At 47.2% G+C, this 20,493-nt stretch overlaps 1 protein-coding gene across 2 annotated transcripts in view; it reads right to left on the bottom strand.

Moving 5' to 3' along the window:
* Positions 1–727: 727 nt before the first annotated feature.
* Positions 728–20,493, bottom strand: part of FOCAD (focadhesin) — a 2,926,805-nt gene continuing 2,907,039 nt past the window's right edge. The window contains exons 44-45 of one of the 2 annotated variants that reach the window (XR_011282193.1): positions 1,362–2,435; positions 728–1,321 (exon numbers count right to left, since the gene is read on the bottom strand). Coding sequence is in view for 1 of the 2 variants with exons in the window: in XM_069630760.1 (XP_069486861.1) it covers positions 2,362–2,435 (74 nt within the window). In the remaining variant the exon portion in view is untranslated. Of the gene's footprint in view, positions 2,436–20,493 lie in introns of both variants that reach the window. The other variant, XM_069630760.1, reaches the window with a different exon arrangement.

Raw genomic sequence — 20,493 nt, forward strand, 5'->3', positions numbered from 1 at the left:
ACAAAAATAGGGAGGAAATCCTGTACAGAGAAACCCACGAGTGTCTTATTGGGAAGATTAATGTATGATAAATAAGAAAGTTGTGATTAAACAACAAATCAAAGATTTTGTTGAAATACTTTTGTTTTGGAAATGATACCTAAAATAAAAAATACAGAATTATCTTGATCAAACGGAGTAAGGACATTATCTTATTTGGCTGGCGCAAAAACCAACTCCCAACATGCTTAAAATCAGTTTATGAGTATTGGGCAGACATCACTTTGGGTTGAGTTTTTTTTTTTAGCAATGGCAAAAATGTTAACTTAGAGAGATCATCGCCAGGAAATCGGCATATGTTTGCACATTTTCACTAGGATCACAACTGGATAACAGTAGTGCTTTTAGAGTATGCTCATTAATGAATGCTTGGTTCCCTTCAGTCTCCATTTCCTCCTACAAAAAATGAGGCTGGAACAACTTAAGCGACTTCCCAAACACGCTTTCAGGTCTTTCATTGCATGAGCCGATATATGCTTGGCCTGACGGTTCCAGCTACATCGTTACTACCCTGGGCAAAAATAATGTTAAAGATCCACCTATTTCTTGCAGTCCAATTAAAGTCAGCAAACCAGGAATACCTGCCCATAAGTGTACGAAGCACTCCTCAAGCCAGTTATTGAAAAAACCACTTATTTGAAATAGATCAATGTACTAAAGCAATAGAAATAATCACAATATAGTCTGCTTAGAGAAATACCATCACTTTATTCATGTTTTTTTCAAGTGAAACAAATGTGTGTAATGTTTTGGGGATGTTATTTCAACCATCCTGTATATATGATTTCACTATGCTTCTCGATAGCATCTGTATGTAGATGCCAAATACAAACAATATGCAAAGTAAGCTATATAGATAATTGTGAATGGGAATGAACAAAACAATCATGGGGCCATGATATTGTTGCACTCCCATGCTAGAGTATGTGAGCTTGTCTCCCAACTTTACAATACAGCTTTCATAGGACATCAACGCAAATAAAAGCCATTTACCAGGCCTGCATGATCTAATGCCTTCTTCTGTCTTTCAAACCTGAGAGCATTATAAAGCACAAATAAACCACTGATAAATACAATTTCAAAAAGGTACAAAAGAGGCAAAACATGGACCAAGAAATAAAGCAGATGACAACTTGAGGTTGAAAACTGTGAAATTGGAAAATCTCACTTCCATTAATTATAAAAGGGTTAGGCCATAAGGTCTGTATAGGGTCTTTCAGTCGAAAGAGGTGAGCCAAGGTGTGGGTTTCTGTGGAGATGGAAGGTGGCAATACAGAACTATCTAAAAGTATTTGAGAGGAATCTAGTCTATCGTCAGCTACTGAGCAAAGCTATCCAATGATCCAGGCTCTAAATCTTGCCTGCTGGAAGTGGCTGTGGGTGCAGTTGTAATTCCAGCTGCAGCCAAAGGTACTGGTGATATCAGTGGGGCAAACATGGTAATGGGAGGAGAAATGTACAACTGAACGGGAAGAAAGGAATCCTGGCTACTACATTTCAAACACTTTACACTGGTCTTGTGTCCTCGTCATCTAAGTCCGACTGCAAAGAGAAAGCTAAAATCCCTGGTGTTGAGAGGTCCCGGTGCTGGAAAGTTTGGAATTGGTAATCTTCGATTATGTGTAAGTGGACTGACGGAAAGCATTCTTTCAGCACTGACAAGGCAGTGAAGATTCTTGTTTATAATTGGACTACACAACTGCAGTGAGGTTTACAAAAAAGGGGAGGATGGCCTGCTAGATGTGGGGGAGATGTGCGAGTGGTCTATTGTGAATTTGAGTTGTGGCAGCATTTGCAGCAAGGTGCGATTGTTCCTGTGCAAGACTATGCCAAAGGTAGAGACCACCTGGACATGGACATAAAATAATAGGAGCAGAGACGGGCACTACGGTGGCCCCTGCAGCAGGCAAACGTGCCTAAATTCTTCAAAACATTTGACGCCTGAATTAAACTGCTATGGGATAAACTACCCTGTGTTGTGGTCTTTCAGTACAATGCCTCAGAGAACCAACTACCTTTAGGAACAAAAAGCTACAAAAATGTCTAATAATGTTGAATGGGGAAACACTGCAAACCTTTCTAGGAAGTTTCCACTGCTAATCTAATACTTACCCATGATATCAATACTTCAAAAATGTGGCAATGTTTAAATATATTTGTGCAAAAATTCGGAAATAAATTATTGTATAGCCCGTAATTCATTCTACTGAGAGCTTTGAAACCATACAAAGAATGACCTCCACATTATTCAACAGTGATACACAATGTAGAAATATTTCATCTGCAGACAATGGCACCAGGCGACATCCCGGCAGTCCTTGGCTACCACCTGTATGCCCTGGTCCACACGGTTTTCTTCTTGAACTCTGGCAGGAATCTTAACGCCAAGAGTGATGCTAGAAAACAAACATACATTGAAGTTACTCAGGTTTGACAGGATGGCATGAGACACAACTAAATATGACATAACATTTGGATTGACAAGTTTCGACTTGTTTGGTAGGCCTTCTGCACAATAATTTTCCTTTTTTAACAGCAGCAAAACACGCCATTAGAAATGTGTTCTAGTGGTTAAGAACATGCAGGTGTGCTACTACTGTAGCTATTCTTGCTTTTACAGTTGAATGACTTTGGGCCCAAGACTGGGACAATAGTTTCATTTGTATTTTTCCAACATAACAGTCATGCTCATGGGTTAATGGTACTTTGTAATCCTTAAACACAAAAAATCAATCACTGTCTATCATGCAAGAGCTTTGAAATCCAGAGTTAAATATGAAGCGCTATATAAGTAATTTTGAATAAATCATGTATACGAACTAAATAAATCTTGCTTCCTGTGCCCTACCATTTCAACCCAATGACTAGCACGTGTTCCTTAATACAATTTACCTATGGATTTTTTTTCTTCAATTCAGCAATCAATGTTCTACCATCTCTAAGTACCTTTTCATGGTACTCGACTCTCATAAAAAGGTCCGTACTATGCTAGTGTACAAGTGGATTTTCCGGGGCCTGAGAAAAATACATTTCTTATCTTTGGTAATGTTACATCGGGTGCATAGGTCCTTCCAGCTGTTTCTTAAACTTTTAAATATCTTCCCCCAAGAGAAGACTGAATAGAACACTTTACAGAGCCGTCAGAAGGCGCTCAGCAGCTCCTCACAAGGTCTACACAACATCACTGATGGCCATGGCTTTGGATGAGATGTGCAGGGAAATACACTGAGGCACTCGCACCCGATTACCACAGTTCTGCCAATTTATCTCTGCACTCACAGGATGTGGAGCCACAGTAATGCTACAAGCAATCCATTTGAGGGTGAGGGGGTGTTGATATGGAATCTGTGTGAGGTATGAGTTATCTACTAAATAGAAAAGAACCAAAGGTAATTTGTTCTTTTGATGGATACCTTCCTCCCAGAGACTCCTACATTGGAAGACCCCCCCCAAAGCAGTACAGAATTGGAGGAGGGAAGTATGACAATTTCATAAGTAAGAGGTTAGGTGATGGTAGATGGGTGACTCTGGGATTTAGGGACCCACTATGTGATGTAGGTCTTGGAAGGGATATTCCAAGCATAACCAACCTCACCCATCCTATTCATAGCCTCATCTGCAGGAAAAACACATATTCCCATGGGAACCTTAATTTATCCGAGAACTAAACGCCCAAGGCTAGAGGTACATGTTGCACCTGGTCGCAGGGTGCGCCCTAATACGGTTTGCTGGCCTTTGCAGCGACGCTTCTCATTGTTACAGCGTTTAGCGGCACCTTTTTGGAGGTGTTGGTGTAGTCATGGCAACGCACAAAGGAGTTGGGGAAACGTCACATGACTTGTCAGCTGACCCATCCGGAATGGGATTGAGACCCTGCCTCCCTGACCGGGGTTAAAATCGGCGTTGAGGCACTGCACGGCGCTTATGTTTAAGCTTTCTTACCATTATCCTCGTTGACTTCTTGATTCCTGTTATTGACTTTGCTTCATTTCCCGGACTCTGACTGCCTGGACGATTTGTAAAACCGCCGGCATTTATCTGACCTGGACCGCTTAAGGATTGCCTTGTCTCGCGTTTCATCCTTACCGTACTTGACTGTTGCAGACCTCAGCCTGTTCCGATACTCTGTGTTGTTTCTGCACAACGCTCCATTGTCCACCGCTAGCAGGATCCACACGAGGCGTGTGCAACACTCGACTTCCAGAGTTCCGTCCTCTTCAGTTCCGGACGCTGCGACTCTGTTATTCCACGCCCGTTCTGCACTCGCCAAGCAGCGTTCTCTTAACTCATTTGATTCCTGTTCATAGTGGGAGCCAATGCTGTTTTATCTAGCTGTCTCCACTTGCTAACGGCTGTACTTCCCACACTATCATAACTTTCTGGTACTCTATGAACCATCCACTTCCTTCAGCCTCCATTTCTTCTCAACTACCTTCATTTGAAAGACTTTCCAAGTCCTGCTATAAGTGCACTCTTGGATGCTCTGCTGATAGTGCACCACCTAGGACCTAGTGCGTGCCTCGTGCCGTTCGGGTATATTTTCCTGTACTAACACCCCGTTTGTTATTTTCTCCTTTCGTTGTGGTTATCCTGGTTGACTTCCTTGACTCTTGTTCACATTCTGAAGGGGTAAGAACCAACAGCTCTTCTACCCTCTCTAGTAAGTCCTGTCTTCTACAGTATTAGTAATCCGTTGGTCTTTTTGTTGCTGGCTCCATTGCTACTGTTTTGTTCAGAGTATTTCAAGGTATAGCATTTAGAAAGACTGTTTTGATACTTTGTGGTCTTCTATACACTTAATTGTGTGCCTTTTTCTTTCAGCATTGTGGTTAGCGGTGCGCGTGTTCCCCGCTCTTTAGTTTGACCGGTCTGTTCAGATCAGCAGAGGGACATGTAATGATAAAGAGTTCCCTCAAGTTGAGGAGGCCTGGTCACGGACGGACCTAGGCTTGAAGTCCACAAGTTGTTCCTCGTGTCATCAGGCCCACTACTGTCTCAGGGTCCGACTTGGCGCCCCGGCCTGTTGGGAGAGTTACAGTACATATATGGAGGACAAGAAGCACACCGCCCATGTGCCGCATTGGAGAATTCGGTTTATCTAAAGGAAAGGAGCTTGCAATCCTTACACACAGATAACACCCTGGTACCTGCTTATCTTCATTTGTGGTAATCTACCGGTCTCACAAACGAGCAAGACATTATTTAATGAAGGGGATCCTAAAAGAGGGTCTGGCAATCTGGAGGTCCATTGAAGGGATTGGCCGATAGCGAAAAACAGTCATACTTATTTCACGATAGCTGACAACAGTATTGGAATCTCGGCAAGGGGATGTTTGCTCCGTAACACAAGCCTTCTGGGGAAACCGTATTTGCCCTGGCTGTACCCAATCATAAAACATGCTTGCATCGCTGTGACAGCTGACATCAATCACACATTTCCAGAGCTTTGCCCCACCCCCATGTGCCTAAATAAGTGAATAACAGCAGTGGGGATGGATTGAAGTGATGAGCAGCAGGAGCGATGAGTGAAGAGGAGAGAGTGGCAGAGCAGTAAGCAGGTGGAGAAGGGAAGGCGAGAAAGTGGAGGAAGAGACCGGGTACAAGACAGAGGAGAGCAACTGAGGAGAAGCAGTTAAAGGGGAGAGGAGGAGAGCAGAACAAATGGAAAAAGGTGGTGAGTAAGAACATCTGAGGAACCAGAGGAAGGAGGATGTGAAAGAGGTAGTGAATAGGGAGGAAGAGGAAGAAAATCAGAAGAACCAGGAGGAGGTGAAGGAGATGAAACACTAGAGGAAATATGGCAGGGTGGTGGAAGGGGAGAGCTGCCACAAGGGGGGAGAGAGACATAGTAAAATAGTAAAGTTTTAAGGCCAAGATTAGGAGAGAAGTGAAAACATCCGAAGGTAGAGACAGCAAGTGACCCCAGGAAAGAAGGCAAAGTCTGGGAAGACCGTCACAATATGGATTTAAAGAGCACTCCTGAAATGGTAGAGGTGAGAACAGAATGAGGGCTTGAACAGGAACCAGAGACCATAAGCAAAGGAGAACCCGATAGAGAAGCTAGTTTAACAATCAAGAGGGGAAAGGTGATAGTTCACTGGGGTCCAAAATATTGAGATGTTGCCTGAAGCCCGACCCCTGTCGAAGGACCTAAGGGAAGCAGTTGGGGGCAGCTCTCAGGAAGGAGTGTGCAGGAGGGTCATCACATAATCATGACAACATAAGCAGCAGCCACAAAAGACCCACAGTCAACAAAGAAGTGTTCAGGACACTATAAATCCCAAAGAATCTGAGTGATTTTTTACTCGCCAAGGAAGTGAACTTAAACTAAGGGGAGAGAAGGAATAACTGAGGTCCATAGCCCCAAAGAATGACAGAATGGTAAATACGATAACCCTAACCCCAGGCTGTGAACCTAGTCAAAGCCAAATCCCTGCTTTTTATGTGTACAACAGAAGGGATGGCAAACATTTATATGGTTTAGAGTCGTCCGTTGATCCTTGGGCTAACAGAGGACAACAAAGAACCAGCACCTGCACTAAAATCTCTGGTGAACAAAGTAACCAAAATATATGCCTTCTCCAGTCAAAGAATCCAGAGGCCACTTGGCAGACGACAACTCTGAAGAGCAGAAGCTGCAGCTAGATCCCTTGTGGAACGACTTAAAAGGTCAGAAGTACTTTGTTTTCCAGGGTACAGTATTGGGATAAACAAAGGACAATTCAACTGGGCAATTTGTTTCATAACAGCTCTTTCTGGCAAGCATCTGTAAAGCTCACAAAAGCTGGTCATCATTCTGGAAGTCTCTTGTACAGGAAACATAAAACTCAGTCCCCTTGGGATGTAGCCAATGGAGCAGCTCCTTTGCCAGGAAAGGATCAGGATGAGGAGGAACATCTGTCACCACATTCTCTGAAATTAAACTTTTCCTTAGAGACAGCAAGGTAAAGAGGTTTCACTGACAGAACCTGGAGCCCACTCGCTTGCCTGGCTCTGGTGATGTCAATCAGGAAAATCCCCACATGGGTCATGCCAAGTAGTTCCCAGTCTGATTTTGGGGGCCTGTTGCCACTGCCCGCTAAGTGATACTGGTCTGGGAATGGTGCAGGGAGGATCCTCTGGCTTCTTAGTTCTCGGACCGTACGTATGGCAGGGGCTTGTCACATGGCCCCAAGTTGTAACTATGTCTCTTTAGGAAGGCATAGAAGGAAACACTTCAAGAATGCACAATCTTTTTTTTCGAACAAAGCGAGAAATCCTGGAACTCAAAAATACAGGCACAGTCAAGTAAACCCCAAAAACAGTGCAGCTGCTGAGAAGGCAGCAGACAAGTGAGAGAGTCCATCTCATGCTCTGGCAGGTATCTGAAGCCAGATGCAGGCATTCCGGGAGCCATCTGCAGTTCTTACCACAGCGGGCAAACAGGAGAGAAAGGGGGGGGGGGCACGATCAAATTGCTCTGCAGCGATACCACCTATGTAAAATTCCAAAACGGTTGTCCCCACAGTTATACGTGCGGCTTGTGGGATTACATGCACCTGTAGAAAGTGTGGGTTAAACACCCTCATCCAATACAAGCACTCCATAACAGTTTCCCAAGAGGAAAAGCTACTAACTCCATTAAGACAACAATTAAAGGCCCTTCATAACTTTAAAAAGAGAGAGCCTGAATAAGACAGTGTGGGTCAATGGAGAGAAAAGAAGCATGAAGCTTGGCAGGGGTGGAGCGGCTAAAGGTGAGGAGAGTTTGGCAGGAGGAGGTGAAGGAGAGAAGAGGTTGGAAAAAGATGGTGGAGTTAGAGGAGAGTTTGGAAAGAGGAGGTAAGAGAATAAGACAGGAGATGCTGGAAAAGGGAATCAGAGAAGAGAAGAATTTTAATAGAGGAGGAAGAAAGGAGTTGTTGGAGAATGGAGGGTGAGGTGGAGAAATAAGGAGAAAAAGAGAAAGAAGATCCATGCAGGGGTGAGAGTGGAAGAAAGTAGCATGAGAAAAAGAGAAGACACCATTGACAAGGAGTTGAGGACAAAGAGAAGGGGGAAGGAGACGATAAAGAAGTAGAGGAACCACACAGAGAGGAACACAAGCATTGTACATCAACCGAGCGTGTGAGAGAATGGTGGAAGCATGTGGTAGAGCATCAAGGAGGTGGTGTTGAGATGGAGGGGACAGTACACCACTACAGTGGAAGGAAACTGCCCCAAAGGTATGAGAGAATGCTACCTGACAAAGAGGCAGAGGAGAAAGGGATACTGGTTCATAGGGTTAGCTTCCGTAAACAGGAAGGAAAGAGGATCCATTCAACACTCCAGATACACTAGTCTAAGTGGTCTAGTGCCTGATGGAGATTCCTGGGTTTAGGTTGGCTATATGTCTCTACCACTCTAGTCATGACCACTACAAAAGCAGAGGAACACCTCACAAACATCAGAACTATGGAAAGGAACTGGCAAAGAATAACCAATCTATCATAGTCTGTGATTGAGCCTTCATGAAATCTCCTAGGATTGAGAGACTTTATTGCTTCAATAGACTTATTGTTTTACCAGAGACTTGGGTTTTCTGGAGATCCTAACAAGAAATCACCCTCACAAAATGTTGCATTACCTTAAGTTAACCCACCCATCACGTTGTTTTAATAAACATGTTTTGTGCTCACATTACAACCTTCTGTGTGTGTCCCTCATTGGTTCTGTTTGGCTTTGTAACAGGGTGTAAATGTAAAGTACAAGCAGGCAAGTCCCAAAAGAGAGCCGCCATTGTAAAAGTTCAGACCAAATTAAAATCCAACCTATGATCAATAAACCTGCGTGGTAGAAAAACACTAGTAAATCCCTTAGAAACTACAAACCTGTAGGTGTATAAAAGAAGGAACCCTATTTCAGAGTACTCTTAAAAGATCGAGCTGGAAGCCAAGTAGCCAATCATCTTGACAATTTGGAGACCATCCCACAAGATGAAGAAGTCAATAACAGAGGAAGTTAAGCAAGATGATCGGCCCAGAACTCTTTCCCAGTACAAGATGGAGAAATTATAAATTACTCGCCATAGTGATTAACGTACTCCTAATTCTTAGTCCCCTTTCCTCCATACTGTATGGGCGCCCCTCGCTAGGGACGGGAGACGGAACCTTTTTCACTAGAAAACATCATCTTCCCCTTTAAATTTAGAGGCGTGTGGGGGCGCGGCCCTGGGAGCATGCACTCCCGTGACTCTGCCCACTGGCGCCACTCCTGACGCGCTGACAATATTACCATTGCCTAATGACACCAGTTTTATTAGGGGGAAGGATGGTAGGACGTATGGAGGAAAGAGGACTATGGACTAGGAGTAGGTTAATGAATACGGTAAGTAACTTAGTTACTCCTACGTCTAGTCCCCTTTCATCCATACTGTATGGCCGATTACAACTGAATGTAGCCCCAGGGCGGAGAGGTGACCCTCCTTAAGAAAACAAGTTCCTTAATACTGCCTGTCCGAAAGTCACATCTGATCTAGAGCTGGCATTCAGACAGCAATGCTTGCAGAAGGCCGAAGGAGTGGCCCATGTGGGCATCCTGCTGATGACCTGCCATGGAATGTGCCTCTGGAAGGTGACTGCTGTGGCCTTGGCTCTGATAGCGTGTGCATGCATGTTTGCTGGAAGTGGCTTGTGCTGCCCCTCCTAAGCCTCCTTACTGGCCAAAACCATCCACCTTGCTATGGAAGCCTTAGAAGCCTGATAGACTGGTTTTGACCTGCCCCCCCAAGCCCAAAGGTAACAAAGGGAGCCTCAGATTTGCGGTAGCTCTTGGTTCTATCGAGGTAGAATTTTAGAATGCGCCTAACATCCAGACGATGCAGGACCCTCTGAGCATCGTCCTTAGGGTCCGTGAAAAAAAATGGTAGTACTATCTCCTCATTTAGATGGAACGAAGAGACTACTTTAGGGAGGAACGCGGGATGCGTTCTAAGGACCACCTTGTCCATATGAAAGGTAATGTAAGGCTTGGAAGCCACAAGAGCTTGGATTTCGTTGAGCCTGCGTGCAGACGTAAGACCCACCAAGAGGGCTGTCTAAATGGTGACCAGCCCGATGTCCGTGGACGCAATTGGCTCAAAGGGTTTATGTGCCAAGGCGCCCAGAACTATGTTGAGGTCCCACACAGGGTGTGGCTTTTTGATAAGCGGTTATAGCATGGTGAGACCCGACAAATGTCTTAACCACCGGATTGGAGAAAGAGAAAACGTCCTCCTCCGATGGCCGCCAGACAGGTGCGGCTATTTGCAACCCTGAGTGGGTGAGGTGTGCAGAGAAGGATAGCACGTCGTCCAACGTGCAAGTAAGCAGATCAACTTCCTTAGACTGAGCCCACTGGCAAAACCTAGACCACTTGCTTTTGTAATGGCTCCTAGTAGCACACTGTATGGTGTCTAGGTTAGCCTGTGAAAGCTGCAGGTGCTTCAGTGTAACCTGTTCAGGAACCACGCTGCGAGGACTAACTTCTGTGGGCGGGGTAGATTACTGTGCCCCCCTGCTGCGATAGTAGATGAGCTAGGCCCAATGGAAGGTGAATCGGAGGCTGGTCCGACAGGCTGAGCATCTCATAGAACCATGGTCTCGCCAGCCACCACAGAGTTATCAAAATGATACTGAGTTGTGGGGCTCCCTTATCTTGCAGATCACCCTGTGTACCAGGGGAGTGGGAAGAAATGCATATGCGTTCAAGCTGTTCCAATGTAACTGTAATGCATCGCCCAGGGAGCCTAGGCCCTGTCCCTGACAGGACGCGAACTGAGGGCCCGTCCTGTTGTACCAGGTGGCGAAGAGATCCACCTGGGGGTGCCCCCATCTGTTGAAGTCCCTTGAAGGACCTGATCGTTCAGTTGCCATCGGTAATTGTCTGCACCCAACCTGCTGAGTGGGTCCGCCTCCAGGTTTGACTCCCCCGGTTGTTCACCAGAGCCCACTCCCAAATGCTGACCGCCAAGGTGCATAAAGGAGGAGACCTGGTGCCACCCTGCTTGTTCATCTAATAATTGCTGGTGGAATTGGCTGTTTGAATGAGGATCGTCTTGCCTCTGATAAGCAGCAAGAAGCCTTTGAGAGCAAGCCAGATTGCCTTCAGCTCTAGCCAATTGATATGAGCCTCCTGTTCCTGAAGAGACCAAACTCATCGACGGCTGTTGTTGTCCATGGTAGCCCCCCAGCCCTCCAAGGTAGAATCAGTGGAGACGGTAAGCTGTGGTGCTGCTTGCCTGAAGGGTCTACCTATCCTCAAGTTGCAGTCTGTGCTCCACCAGACAAGGTCCTGGTGGAGAAAGGGAGAAATGCTGACAAGTTCTGCCTGGGAACCACGCTCCTGCCTCCATGAGGCTGCGAAGTGCAGCTGTAATCTTCTCATTTTGAGCCTTGTGTAAGGCACTGCCAGTAGACATGCCGCCATGATACCCAAGAGGTGCTGGTACCACCATGCTGAGGTCACCAGTCTGTTGAGAAAATGACCCCACGCCCTCTTGATGGCTGTGATGTTGTCGTCCGAAGAAAAAACTCTCGGTGCTCGTGTCCCAGATGAGGCCCAGGAACGCCAGACTCTTGAGATTGATGGAAAATTCCAATTCGTGTAGCGTATTCATGAGGGCGGAGGAGGTGTGATGGACCGCCTCCGGGGATCTCGCCCTGACGAGCCAGTCATCTAGGTATGGGTAGACATGGTGATCTTGGGCCCCGAGTAGGGCTGTCACTGCATTCATAAGCCTGGTAAAGACCCTGGGGGCTGAATTGAGGCCAAAGGGTAGAACATTGTATTGGAAATGGAAGCCCATGATCCTGAACCTCAGGAAGGACCGATGAGGCTGCCAAATTGGGACATGTAGGTACGCGTCCTTCAGATCCACAGAGCACCTCCAGTCTCCCTTGCACAGGGTCTCCGCAATAAGCGCTGGGGTAACCACCTTGAACTTTTGAAGAGGGAGGGAAAGGTTCAGGGTGGAAAGTTCCAACACAACTCTCAGGCAATCCTGGTACTTCTTGTGTATGGTGAAAATCCTGGAGTAGAAGCCCATAGACTGCTGGGAGGCTGGGACTTCTTCCACTGCCTGGCTCTCTACGAGCGATCACATTTCCGCCAACAGAGTTGTTGTCCCAATCTGTGGGAGCGGGGGCGGGAGGGAGAGGAGAGGGAGGAATCGGTAGGTGGTAGCCCGAGCACACTACTGATAGAATGCAGGGGTCCGCGAATTAGGAACACCTTTACTGTGCGTGAAGGGCAAACCTGCTCCTCACCAGAGAACGTGGACCCGGAGGAGAATGCCATGCCTTCTTTTCCTGAGGCTGGGGCTGAGGAGGGGGGCTGAAAGAAGCCCTTATTACCCGCCTTGTGCTGTTTGTGGCGGTGCTGACTTGGGAGACTTGGCCGGCTCCGTGGACCTTCGTTCCTGGAAGCCTTGGAACCCGCCGAAGACACGCCACTTGTCGGAACACTGGTGCGTCTGGCTGTACGTCTTGGGCGTCGACTTCATGAGGATAGGTAAGGATTTCACTGTGTGGGAACTGTTCTTCTTCTTATCAAGGTCCTCATCGGTGGTGGAATGAAAGAGGTCGCTACCCTCAAATGGAAAGTCCAATATGCGTTCCTGGACGTCCGGGTTGAATTTGGTAGCCCGTAGCCAAGCAGTCCTTCTCATGTCCATGGCTACGCAGATGGCACAGCCTGAGGTGTCTATATGTGTCACTGTGGACTCCATGATGTCTTGAGCTGCCATCTTTGCTTCTGCCAGCCCTCCCTTGAAGAGTGCTTGACTGTGTACCAGAAGTTCCGGAAGGAAGTCGGCTATTTCCCACCACAGCCTTTGGTTAATGGCTGAGAGCATGGCATCCGCATCAGACTGATGAACGTGCAGCAATGCATTGTATTAGACCTTCTTTCCATACGCCTCCAAGCTCTTCTCCTTACCTAGTAGAGCCGAGGATGAGGTGGCAGAGGAAGACTGAGGCTTTGAGTAGATAGAGGCCGTGGCAATCACTGATGACTGTGGTTGAGGGTGTGCCGACAGCAAGAGTGTATCCCCCCTCCAATTGTCTGTACTTGGCGTCGAGGCGCCTGTTGGTGGGCTGTGCCGAATGGGGTTTAAGCCACCCCTTTTTGGTCAAATCAACAACATCCTTCTGCATCGGAATCCCTGTTCTAGTCACAGAGCGTAGAGTGAGGACTTCGGCCAGGACCCTGCACCTCTGGTTATTCCACCTGGTATTCGGCCTGACCTGCAATTCGATCATAGAAAGCCTTATCTGAAAACAGAGTGTCACTGTCCTCCTCCTCGGGGGTGTCCACCAGGGTGTCCGGCTGGTTGGGGACAGGTGGAGGAGTATTGGGCGGCACAGGTTGAGGTGTGGCGATGGCTGCTGGAACCACTGGGGCAGGCATGGGCAGCAGAGGCTGCATGGGGGCCTGAGACGCTGGAGCTATAGGAGGAATGACTATGGGCACCACCAGCGGGACAGGAGGTAGCATGTCCCTGATCACATCACGAAGGATGGTGCCCATATAAGAGGATCTTATAAGCGTGAGGAATTTCTCAAAGAATCTGTCCTCAGACGCTGGTGGGGCTCTAGGTGGCGTAGGAGTAGGACCCTGAGGTTGCTGCGGTCTGGGCGTACTCTGCCTTGCTGTCTGCAGGGTGAATCTGCCCTGCGTCACTGAAGGATAAGCTGTAGGCCGCGTACCTGGTGAAGACCAGTCCCATCTCGAAACTTGTTCTCCCACCTGCTCTGCACGAGGAGGCGGTATCGGACGAGCGGCCATTTTGCCTGGCGTGGCGGCAATTTTGTCAGGCTGCATTCCACGTGCCTGCGCAGTGGTGTTTGCCTCGCTGGGCACGGCCTCCTCCAGGACTCTTGGTGTTGGAGCTTGAGGCCTACCCTGCACCTCAGGACGAGTCTGGTAGGCGGTGTGCCGTCAACTGTGTTGTCGGTAGTGCTGCGTACAGGCGCGCCTCTTGACATTTGTCTAGTAGTAGAGCGTAGCCCCTTGGGTGGACACCCGGTAAAAGAACCTTGCCGTCCCTCAGTGGCATTACCGGTAGGATTGAGTGACTCCTCGGCCTGGCGGCCAGTAGATGAAGCAGCCTTCGTACCTGTGCTGGTGACAGAAACTGAACGGTCCCTCCCGCTCGGACATATCCTTGGGAAGGAGTCACTTTTGCAGGGTGCAGATGAAAAAAGCGGCCCTACCTTGGGCCTTGACTTGTGTTTGACGAAGTCCTTCAAGTCCTCTGGAGGCAATTGTTTGAAGAGCTTTCTCCACCGAGCTAACCTGTTCTTCAGAGCATGCAGTGTAAACTGTGGTCGGGGCCAAGGCAGCGGAGGCAAAGAGCATGGGGGTAAGACACAGGAAGAGACCTTTGCAGGCTGGACACCTGCTGAAGCCCAAGGACGTCGACATGCCCCGGGGAGGAGCGTGGCGCCAGAGGACAGAGTACCTGATTAAAGACAAAAGACAGTATCCGGGAAAGAGCGTGTGGAATCACAAGGCCAAAGCCAAACCCAGGAGCGCTGTTGAAAGCGGTCTGCTCCCGTCTATGCAGAAAAGAGGACTGAGGATTGGCGCCGGTGGGCGGAGTCAGGGGAGCGCAGGTTGGTGGTAGGTCTCTTTCATCGGCTGGGGACTCCCTCCCTGCCTCTCTGAAACTTGAGGAGAACCGTCTCCGGTTCCGGAAGCACCTCAAGACCTTTGTCTTTGCTTCTGCTTTCTCTCATCCTCTCCCCTGCTGAACTCCTGGCTGAATCTGAAAATGCACTGGTCATCTGGCTACTCTCTGTTCTCGGGCCCAGGGCCCCTCCCCGGCAGTTGCACACCTGCACTGCCACACTGGCACTCCCGTGCTCTCGGGGGCTGTTTCTGTATCCCTACATCACCCTACCAGCACTTGACACCTGATGTCTGCACTTACCCATGCACTTGGCTGCACTTCTCATTTATTGTATTCATTGGTTTTTATTTATTTTATTGTTGTCCTGTGTACTGCACTGCCCTCTCCCCTTTCCCCCTTGCACTTTTCTCCCTCCACTGCACTTGCGTAATCTGAATATCACCTGGCCTAGTAGGATCGTTGTCTCTGTCTTCCCTCTGTTCCCCTCCCTTGCCTCGTCACGCCTTGAAACACTTGAGTATAGGCGCGTTATAAATGCCATATCATATCATGCTCCCAGGGCAGCGCCCCCATGTGCCTCTAAATTTAAAGGGGAAGAAGAAAAAGTTTCCGTCTCCCGTCTCTAGTGAGGGACGCCCATACAGTATGGAGGAAGGGGATAGGAGGTAGGAGTACGTACGCCATCAGCAGAAGGGTATCCAGTCTTTTTACCTCTAAATTTATATTGCTGAATTTATTTACTGCATTTTTGATGCAAAATTAAGGGGCCGTGGGGGTTTATTTATTTATTCATATTTTTAAAGCGCACGCTCAGCCCGTGGGCATCGTGGCGCTGTTACATATAAGCAATTGGCTGGTTACAGAAGGAAGGTTGTTAAAGTTTACAGGCATATTGAGTTACGGTATAAGTTTTAGAAATATACGTTTACAAGGCATTAGATTTACAGTAACATGTTTTAGTTACAAACTTAGCAGTGCAGACATCATGGCGTTTAAAAATATGTCAATCATGTCGGAGGGGAGGGTAGGAGGTGATTATGTGAAGAGCAGGGTTTTGAGGGATTTCCGAAAGGAAAGCAGTGAAGGTTCCGCTCTAAGAGAGTTAGGGAGGTTGTTCCAGAGCTTAGGTGCTATGTGTGGGAAGCCAATGCCTCCAGCTTTAGCTCTTCTTATGGAGGGGACTCGGAGTTGGTTGTCATGGGGGGTTCTTATAGGACGAAGGGAGGATTTCCTGGTGATGGTTTCTGCTAGGTAGGAGGGAGCGGTATGATTGATACATTTGTGTGTGAGGGAGAGTACTTTGAAGTGAATTCTTTCTTTAACTGGGAGCCAGTGAGCATTTCTTCTGGCCTGCGACACATGGTCGAATTTGGGGATGTGCAGGGCAGCGCGGAGCGCATTGTTTTGCACTGTTTGGAGTTTATTCAGGTTTTTGGTTGAAGTGCCAGCTAGGAGGGCGTTGCAATAGTCTAGCCTGGCTCCTATGGTGGCTCTAGCAATGGAGAGGCAGTTGGGAGTGGTGAGATAGGGTTTTATTGCGAGGATGAGTTTGGTGGTCAGTGCGGAGGAGGAGGAGATGGCGTTGAGATGGTTGGTGAGGCAATATGGGATGGAGAGATGGTGGGTGAAGGAACCATGGGCGGCTCCCTGCTTTCAGCAGCAAAAGGAAATAAGCAAAAAAGCAGCAAAAAATATTATAGCTACATTTTTGTGGTAAAAACAAATTGAACCAGCAGGCACCGGAAAACTGGATAGACTGTCTCCTAGCTAATGGCAGGTTGGCCAGGACCTCAAAGCCAAGTCCAAGTTTCTGTACCTCAACCTCTTAGCAGAAAACAAAAAGGTTGGAGAGGCTTAGGTTCGGTGGAGGACTCTGCTCTCTGCCTGGGACAGCCAATGCACATTTGCTGCAAGGTGTCAGGGTTGGCAAAGAGACCAGGAGCTCAGAGGTCCAGGTCCTCGTGGCCTAATCGGGGTGATACAAATCAAGGTTGTCCCAGATCTCTTTAGTCTCCCAAGAAACAGAAGGGATCTGGGAGTTTGCTGAATATATAGAGTCCAACTAACACATTCCTCTAGCGTACATTCAGATGAAACACTCTGCAGCTAAATAAATCACACTTCCTTTGAGATTGGAGGTTAAAAGAGCCACTCAGCGAGCCCCCCAGGAAGCAAAGCTCTGGCCGAGATCTGGCAAAGCTCCCACTCTTGTAAGAACATCCTGCTTAGTACATCCACCACAACATTCTCTCTTCGAGGCAGATGGGTTGCTGTCAACAGATGTTAGGGAGAATTCTCATTCATGGCTAATTTCCCTCACCTAGTGAGTCCGTCTGCAGCTTTGCTGGATTTCAGGGGTTTATTTTTTCCACCTGGTAAGAGTGTGAGCCCTTTTTCCCACTCTTACATGTGTTTTGCCATGTGTATTTCTACTGTTTGAATGATCATGGGCTCTGGAGCTACACCACTCCATGAGCCCCACTTTTGTGTGTGTTACACAGCACCTTCCGTGCAGTGACACAGGGTTGTCTTTAAGGCTTCCCTCTGACTCCATTTTCCTGGGGATGACTACTGTCCCCCAGAAACAGGTAAAGTTGCCATTTACTTTATGTAGCCATTTAAAACTACAGACCCAGTACACCCCATCTTACATGGAATATTGGAAAGGGTTAGTTCCTATCCCTTTTTGTCTGAAGCTCTCTGAGCTTTATTTTGCTCTCTTAACAGTAAAACTTGGCTGGTGGCAGTGGTATCTACCCTAACTTTTCTACCGCGATTACACTATATAAACGTGGTACTGTTTTAGGCTATTATAGTAGCCTCGAATTTAAACCTGCTTGACCAAATACTTTTTATTTCGGCTCCAGTTGGGTTTTATCTTTTTGCTAAAGTCCTTCTTGTGTTTTACTTTGCGCTGCAAAACAGGTTTGCCTCCTTTGTTCGCTGACCTTTGGCGGGCTTCTGTCCAGAAGCCCTCCTTTGGCGTCTGGGTGTCTAGGTGAGGGGAATGTGAGGGAGGTGTGTAGTCACCCCCTGCACAGGGTATCTTTGGAGACCCAAGTCGCACTTTGTCTTGATTGGCTGAGGTGGTTGTCCGGGCTGGACAATCCCCCTGCTGAGTGATTGACAGCCAGGCTGTGTGAATGGGGGATTTTGGCATAAAAGGCAGGACTCTTGAGCTGGAAGTCAGAGTCGCCACTGGAACTGCAAACAACAGAAGAGAAGATGGGTGCTGCAACTCCTGAGTCCTGGTGAAGCCCTGCTGCAGTCCTGAGCTATCTACCCTTCAACGACAAGAGAAGATCCAGTCCGGAGTCTTCTTGCCTTGAGCCTGGTGGGATCAAGCAGCTCACCTTACACAGGCAGAGGATCCTCTTCTTGGTCGAAATCGCTGCACACAGCTGTAGTGGTCTGGATAGCCATCTGAAGAGCCTCTCCTGTTTTAAAGGAGCGCACCTTTTATTCACCGTTGCTTTTGATGCTGCTGGCTTCATCCCTGGGTAGTGCAGATCTCTCCAGACATCGTCCTTCTTGTCCCCACAACTGAAGCTTCAGGAACCGTGAGTCTGCAGGGACTACCAGGAACAACTGCCGTGGCACCAGCTCTTCTTCATACAAATAAGGTACTGTGTCCGACTTTGTCCGACTTTAAGGAACTAGGGTGAACCCTTTTCTCCTCACCAAAGGCTTGTCCTTATCTTCCTTCCCTCTTATAACTTTTGCTTCCCTTTCGACAATATCTAAGTACTCCTGGCAATCTCGAATCGTGAACTGTTCTAACCTTGTTATCCTCGACAACAGGACCCCTGTCCCATTGACACTGGCGCAGGCCTATTGACTTTTATCTATGTTTTAGAGAGGGTCTCTTAATTCTATCTGCCTTGACAAAAGCATTGCCTATGATTTTTATCCCCAACTTTCTTGTGTTAATTCATGTGCTAAGTGTGTTTGACTACGGTAACATTTCTGTTCGCAGGTACGCTTCTCTTTCGTAAGACCGAACTGTCATTACTGTCAAAAAGTGATCAAGCGATAACCCCCGGTAATGTCTTTGTTTCACAACACCGGTCGGACAAATCCAAAGGTACTTACCTTGAATTGCTCTGCACAAGGGGAATTGGTTGTGTGTAGTGTATTTTGAAGTGTGGTTTTAATTTAATAGAAGTGAAGTGTTTCGTGAACAGATCTAAAAATAAATGTACTTTTTAACTTTTTAACCAGAAACCTCGAGTCACTATTTGCTTGAGTCACAGTAATTGTAGTCCTTTGTGTAATCTCTACTACTGCTCATTTTCTCTTGAGATAAGTCTGGCTGCTCCGCTACTGCTACCACTCTAACTGTGTAGTACAGGCTTGTACCAAAGGGGAAATTGTACTACCACCTGTAGTCTTAATCTTGTGTAGTGGTCCATAAGGGCACTGCCCAGGATTCTGCCTAACAACGGAACATTGTTGTCCAGCTCCCAGAACCACATATGCATGGTGCCCCTGCCTGAAAGCAGCAACCTCACACCACCCCTTTTTGTTGAGGTAGTGTACAGTCACAGAACTCACACGTTGACCAGCACAAACATGTCTTGCCTTGTGGCGTGAAAAACAGTTAGATCCAACCAGATAGTTTGCAATTCCAGCAGGTTAATGTGTTCTGTGGACTTGTTCAACATGCTTAGGCCACTCTAACATTGTAGGTGATCTCCCCACCCCTTCAAGTCCCTTGAGGCCAAGTAAGTCAGAACAACTCCCCTCTCAGGTTTTCTCTTATTGATGAGGCAGACTGAAATAACAAGCCACACAAAAGATGTATTTTCAACTGCTTTTGTTGTTGTTGGGCTATGGCTGGGATGAACGCCTGTAAGAAGTGAGGGTTTATCTCCTACTAAAAGAGATGTTCCTATCTTGAACAATCGAAAGATAGGTTGGACACCTCGTTGTCTTGAGAGGTTTGGAGATGATGCATCAGGCCCCGTTTAGCAATAATATTAGAAGCTTTGAAGGAAGCTGTAATCTGCGCTGCTTTTGCCTTGCAATATGCCTTTTAATAATTTCCTTGATTCTGTCAAAGTACGATTCTTATGATTTTAGAGTATCTTACCTCTTGGTTTAATGTTGATCCTAAAGGCAGAATCTGTATGGGACACATTACTCACCAAATCTTATTTTTGATGCTTGCATCTGCTTAGATGCACATGCTGTGCATAGGCCGACATCTAGTGGAAGCTGTGGAGTATTACAGTTTGTTTTTCGAAACTCGAAAATGGGCGTCGACATAGGGCGTGCCAGTAATACTATCCCTAGTGTGACGTCCACTGTACACATGATCCCTCACGCGTGTAGGACCCTCAGATTGTATTTTTTCTGACATGAGGTAGCATGAGGAGTAGCTGGGTACAGATTATCCAAGCAGATAGATAGATAGATAAGACTACAAGCATCCATGCGCCTTCTCTCAGAGGGGAGGAAGGGAGGGCGCATGTGAATCTAAGCAGATACAAGCATCAGAAATACGATTACGATGAGTAATGTATCCCTTCTGAGGCTTGCGGAATCTGCTTAGATCACATGCTGCGCATACATTAGCGAGCAGTGTTAGAAGAAGGAAGTGGGATGTGAGAAGGGTCATGAGCGAACAGATGTCTTAGAACCGCTTGTCCCACTTGAGTAGCTGTCTTGGAATGAGTGTCAATACAGTAGTGCCGAGTAAGTGTGAATAGAGCTCCATGTAGCTGCTTTGCAAATGGTGTCATGGGGTACATTTGCAATGAAAGCCAGACTGGCCCCAGTGCCTCCAGTAGAGTGGGCTCTTGGCGAAAAAGGCAGAGTTTTCT

This window comes from Ambystoma mexicanum, chromosome 6q (assembly GCF_040938575.1).
Source record: "Ambystoma mexicanum isolate Mex_15411 chromosome 6q, UKY_AmexF1_1, whole genome shotgun sequence".
Taxonomy (NCBI): Eukaryota; Metazoa; Chordata; class Amphibia; order Caudata; family Ambystomatidae; genus Ambystoma; species Ambystoma mexicanum.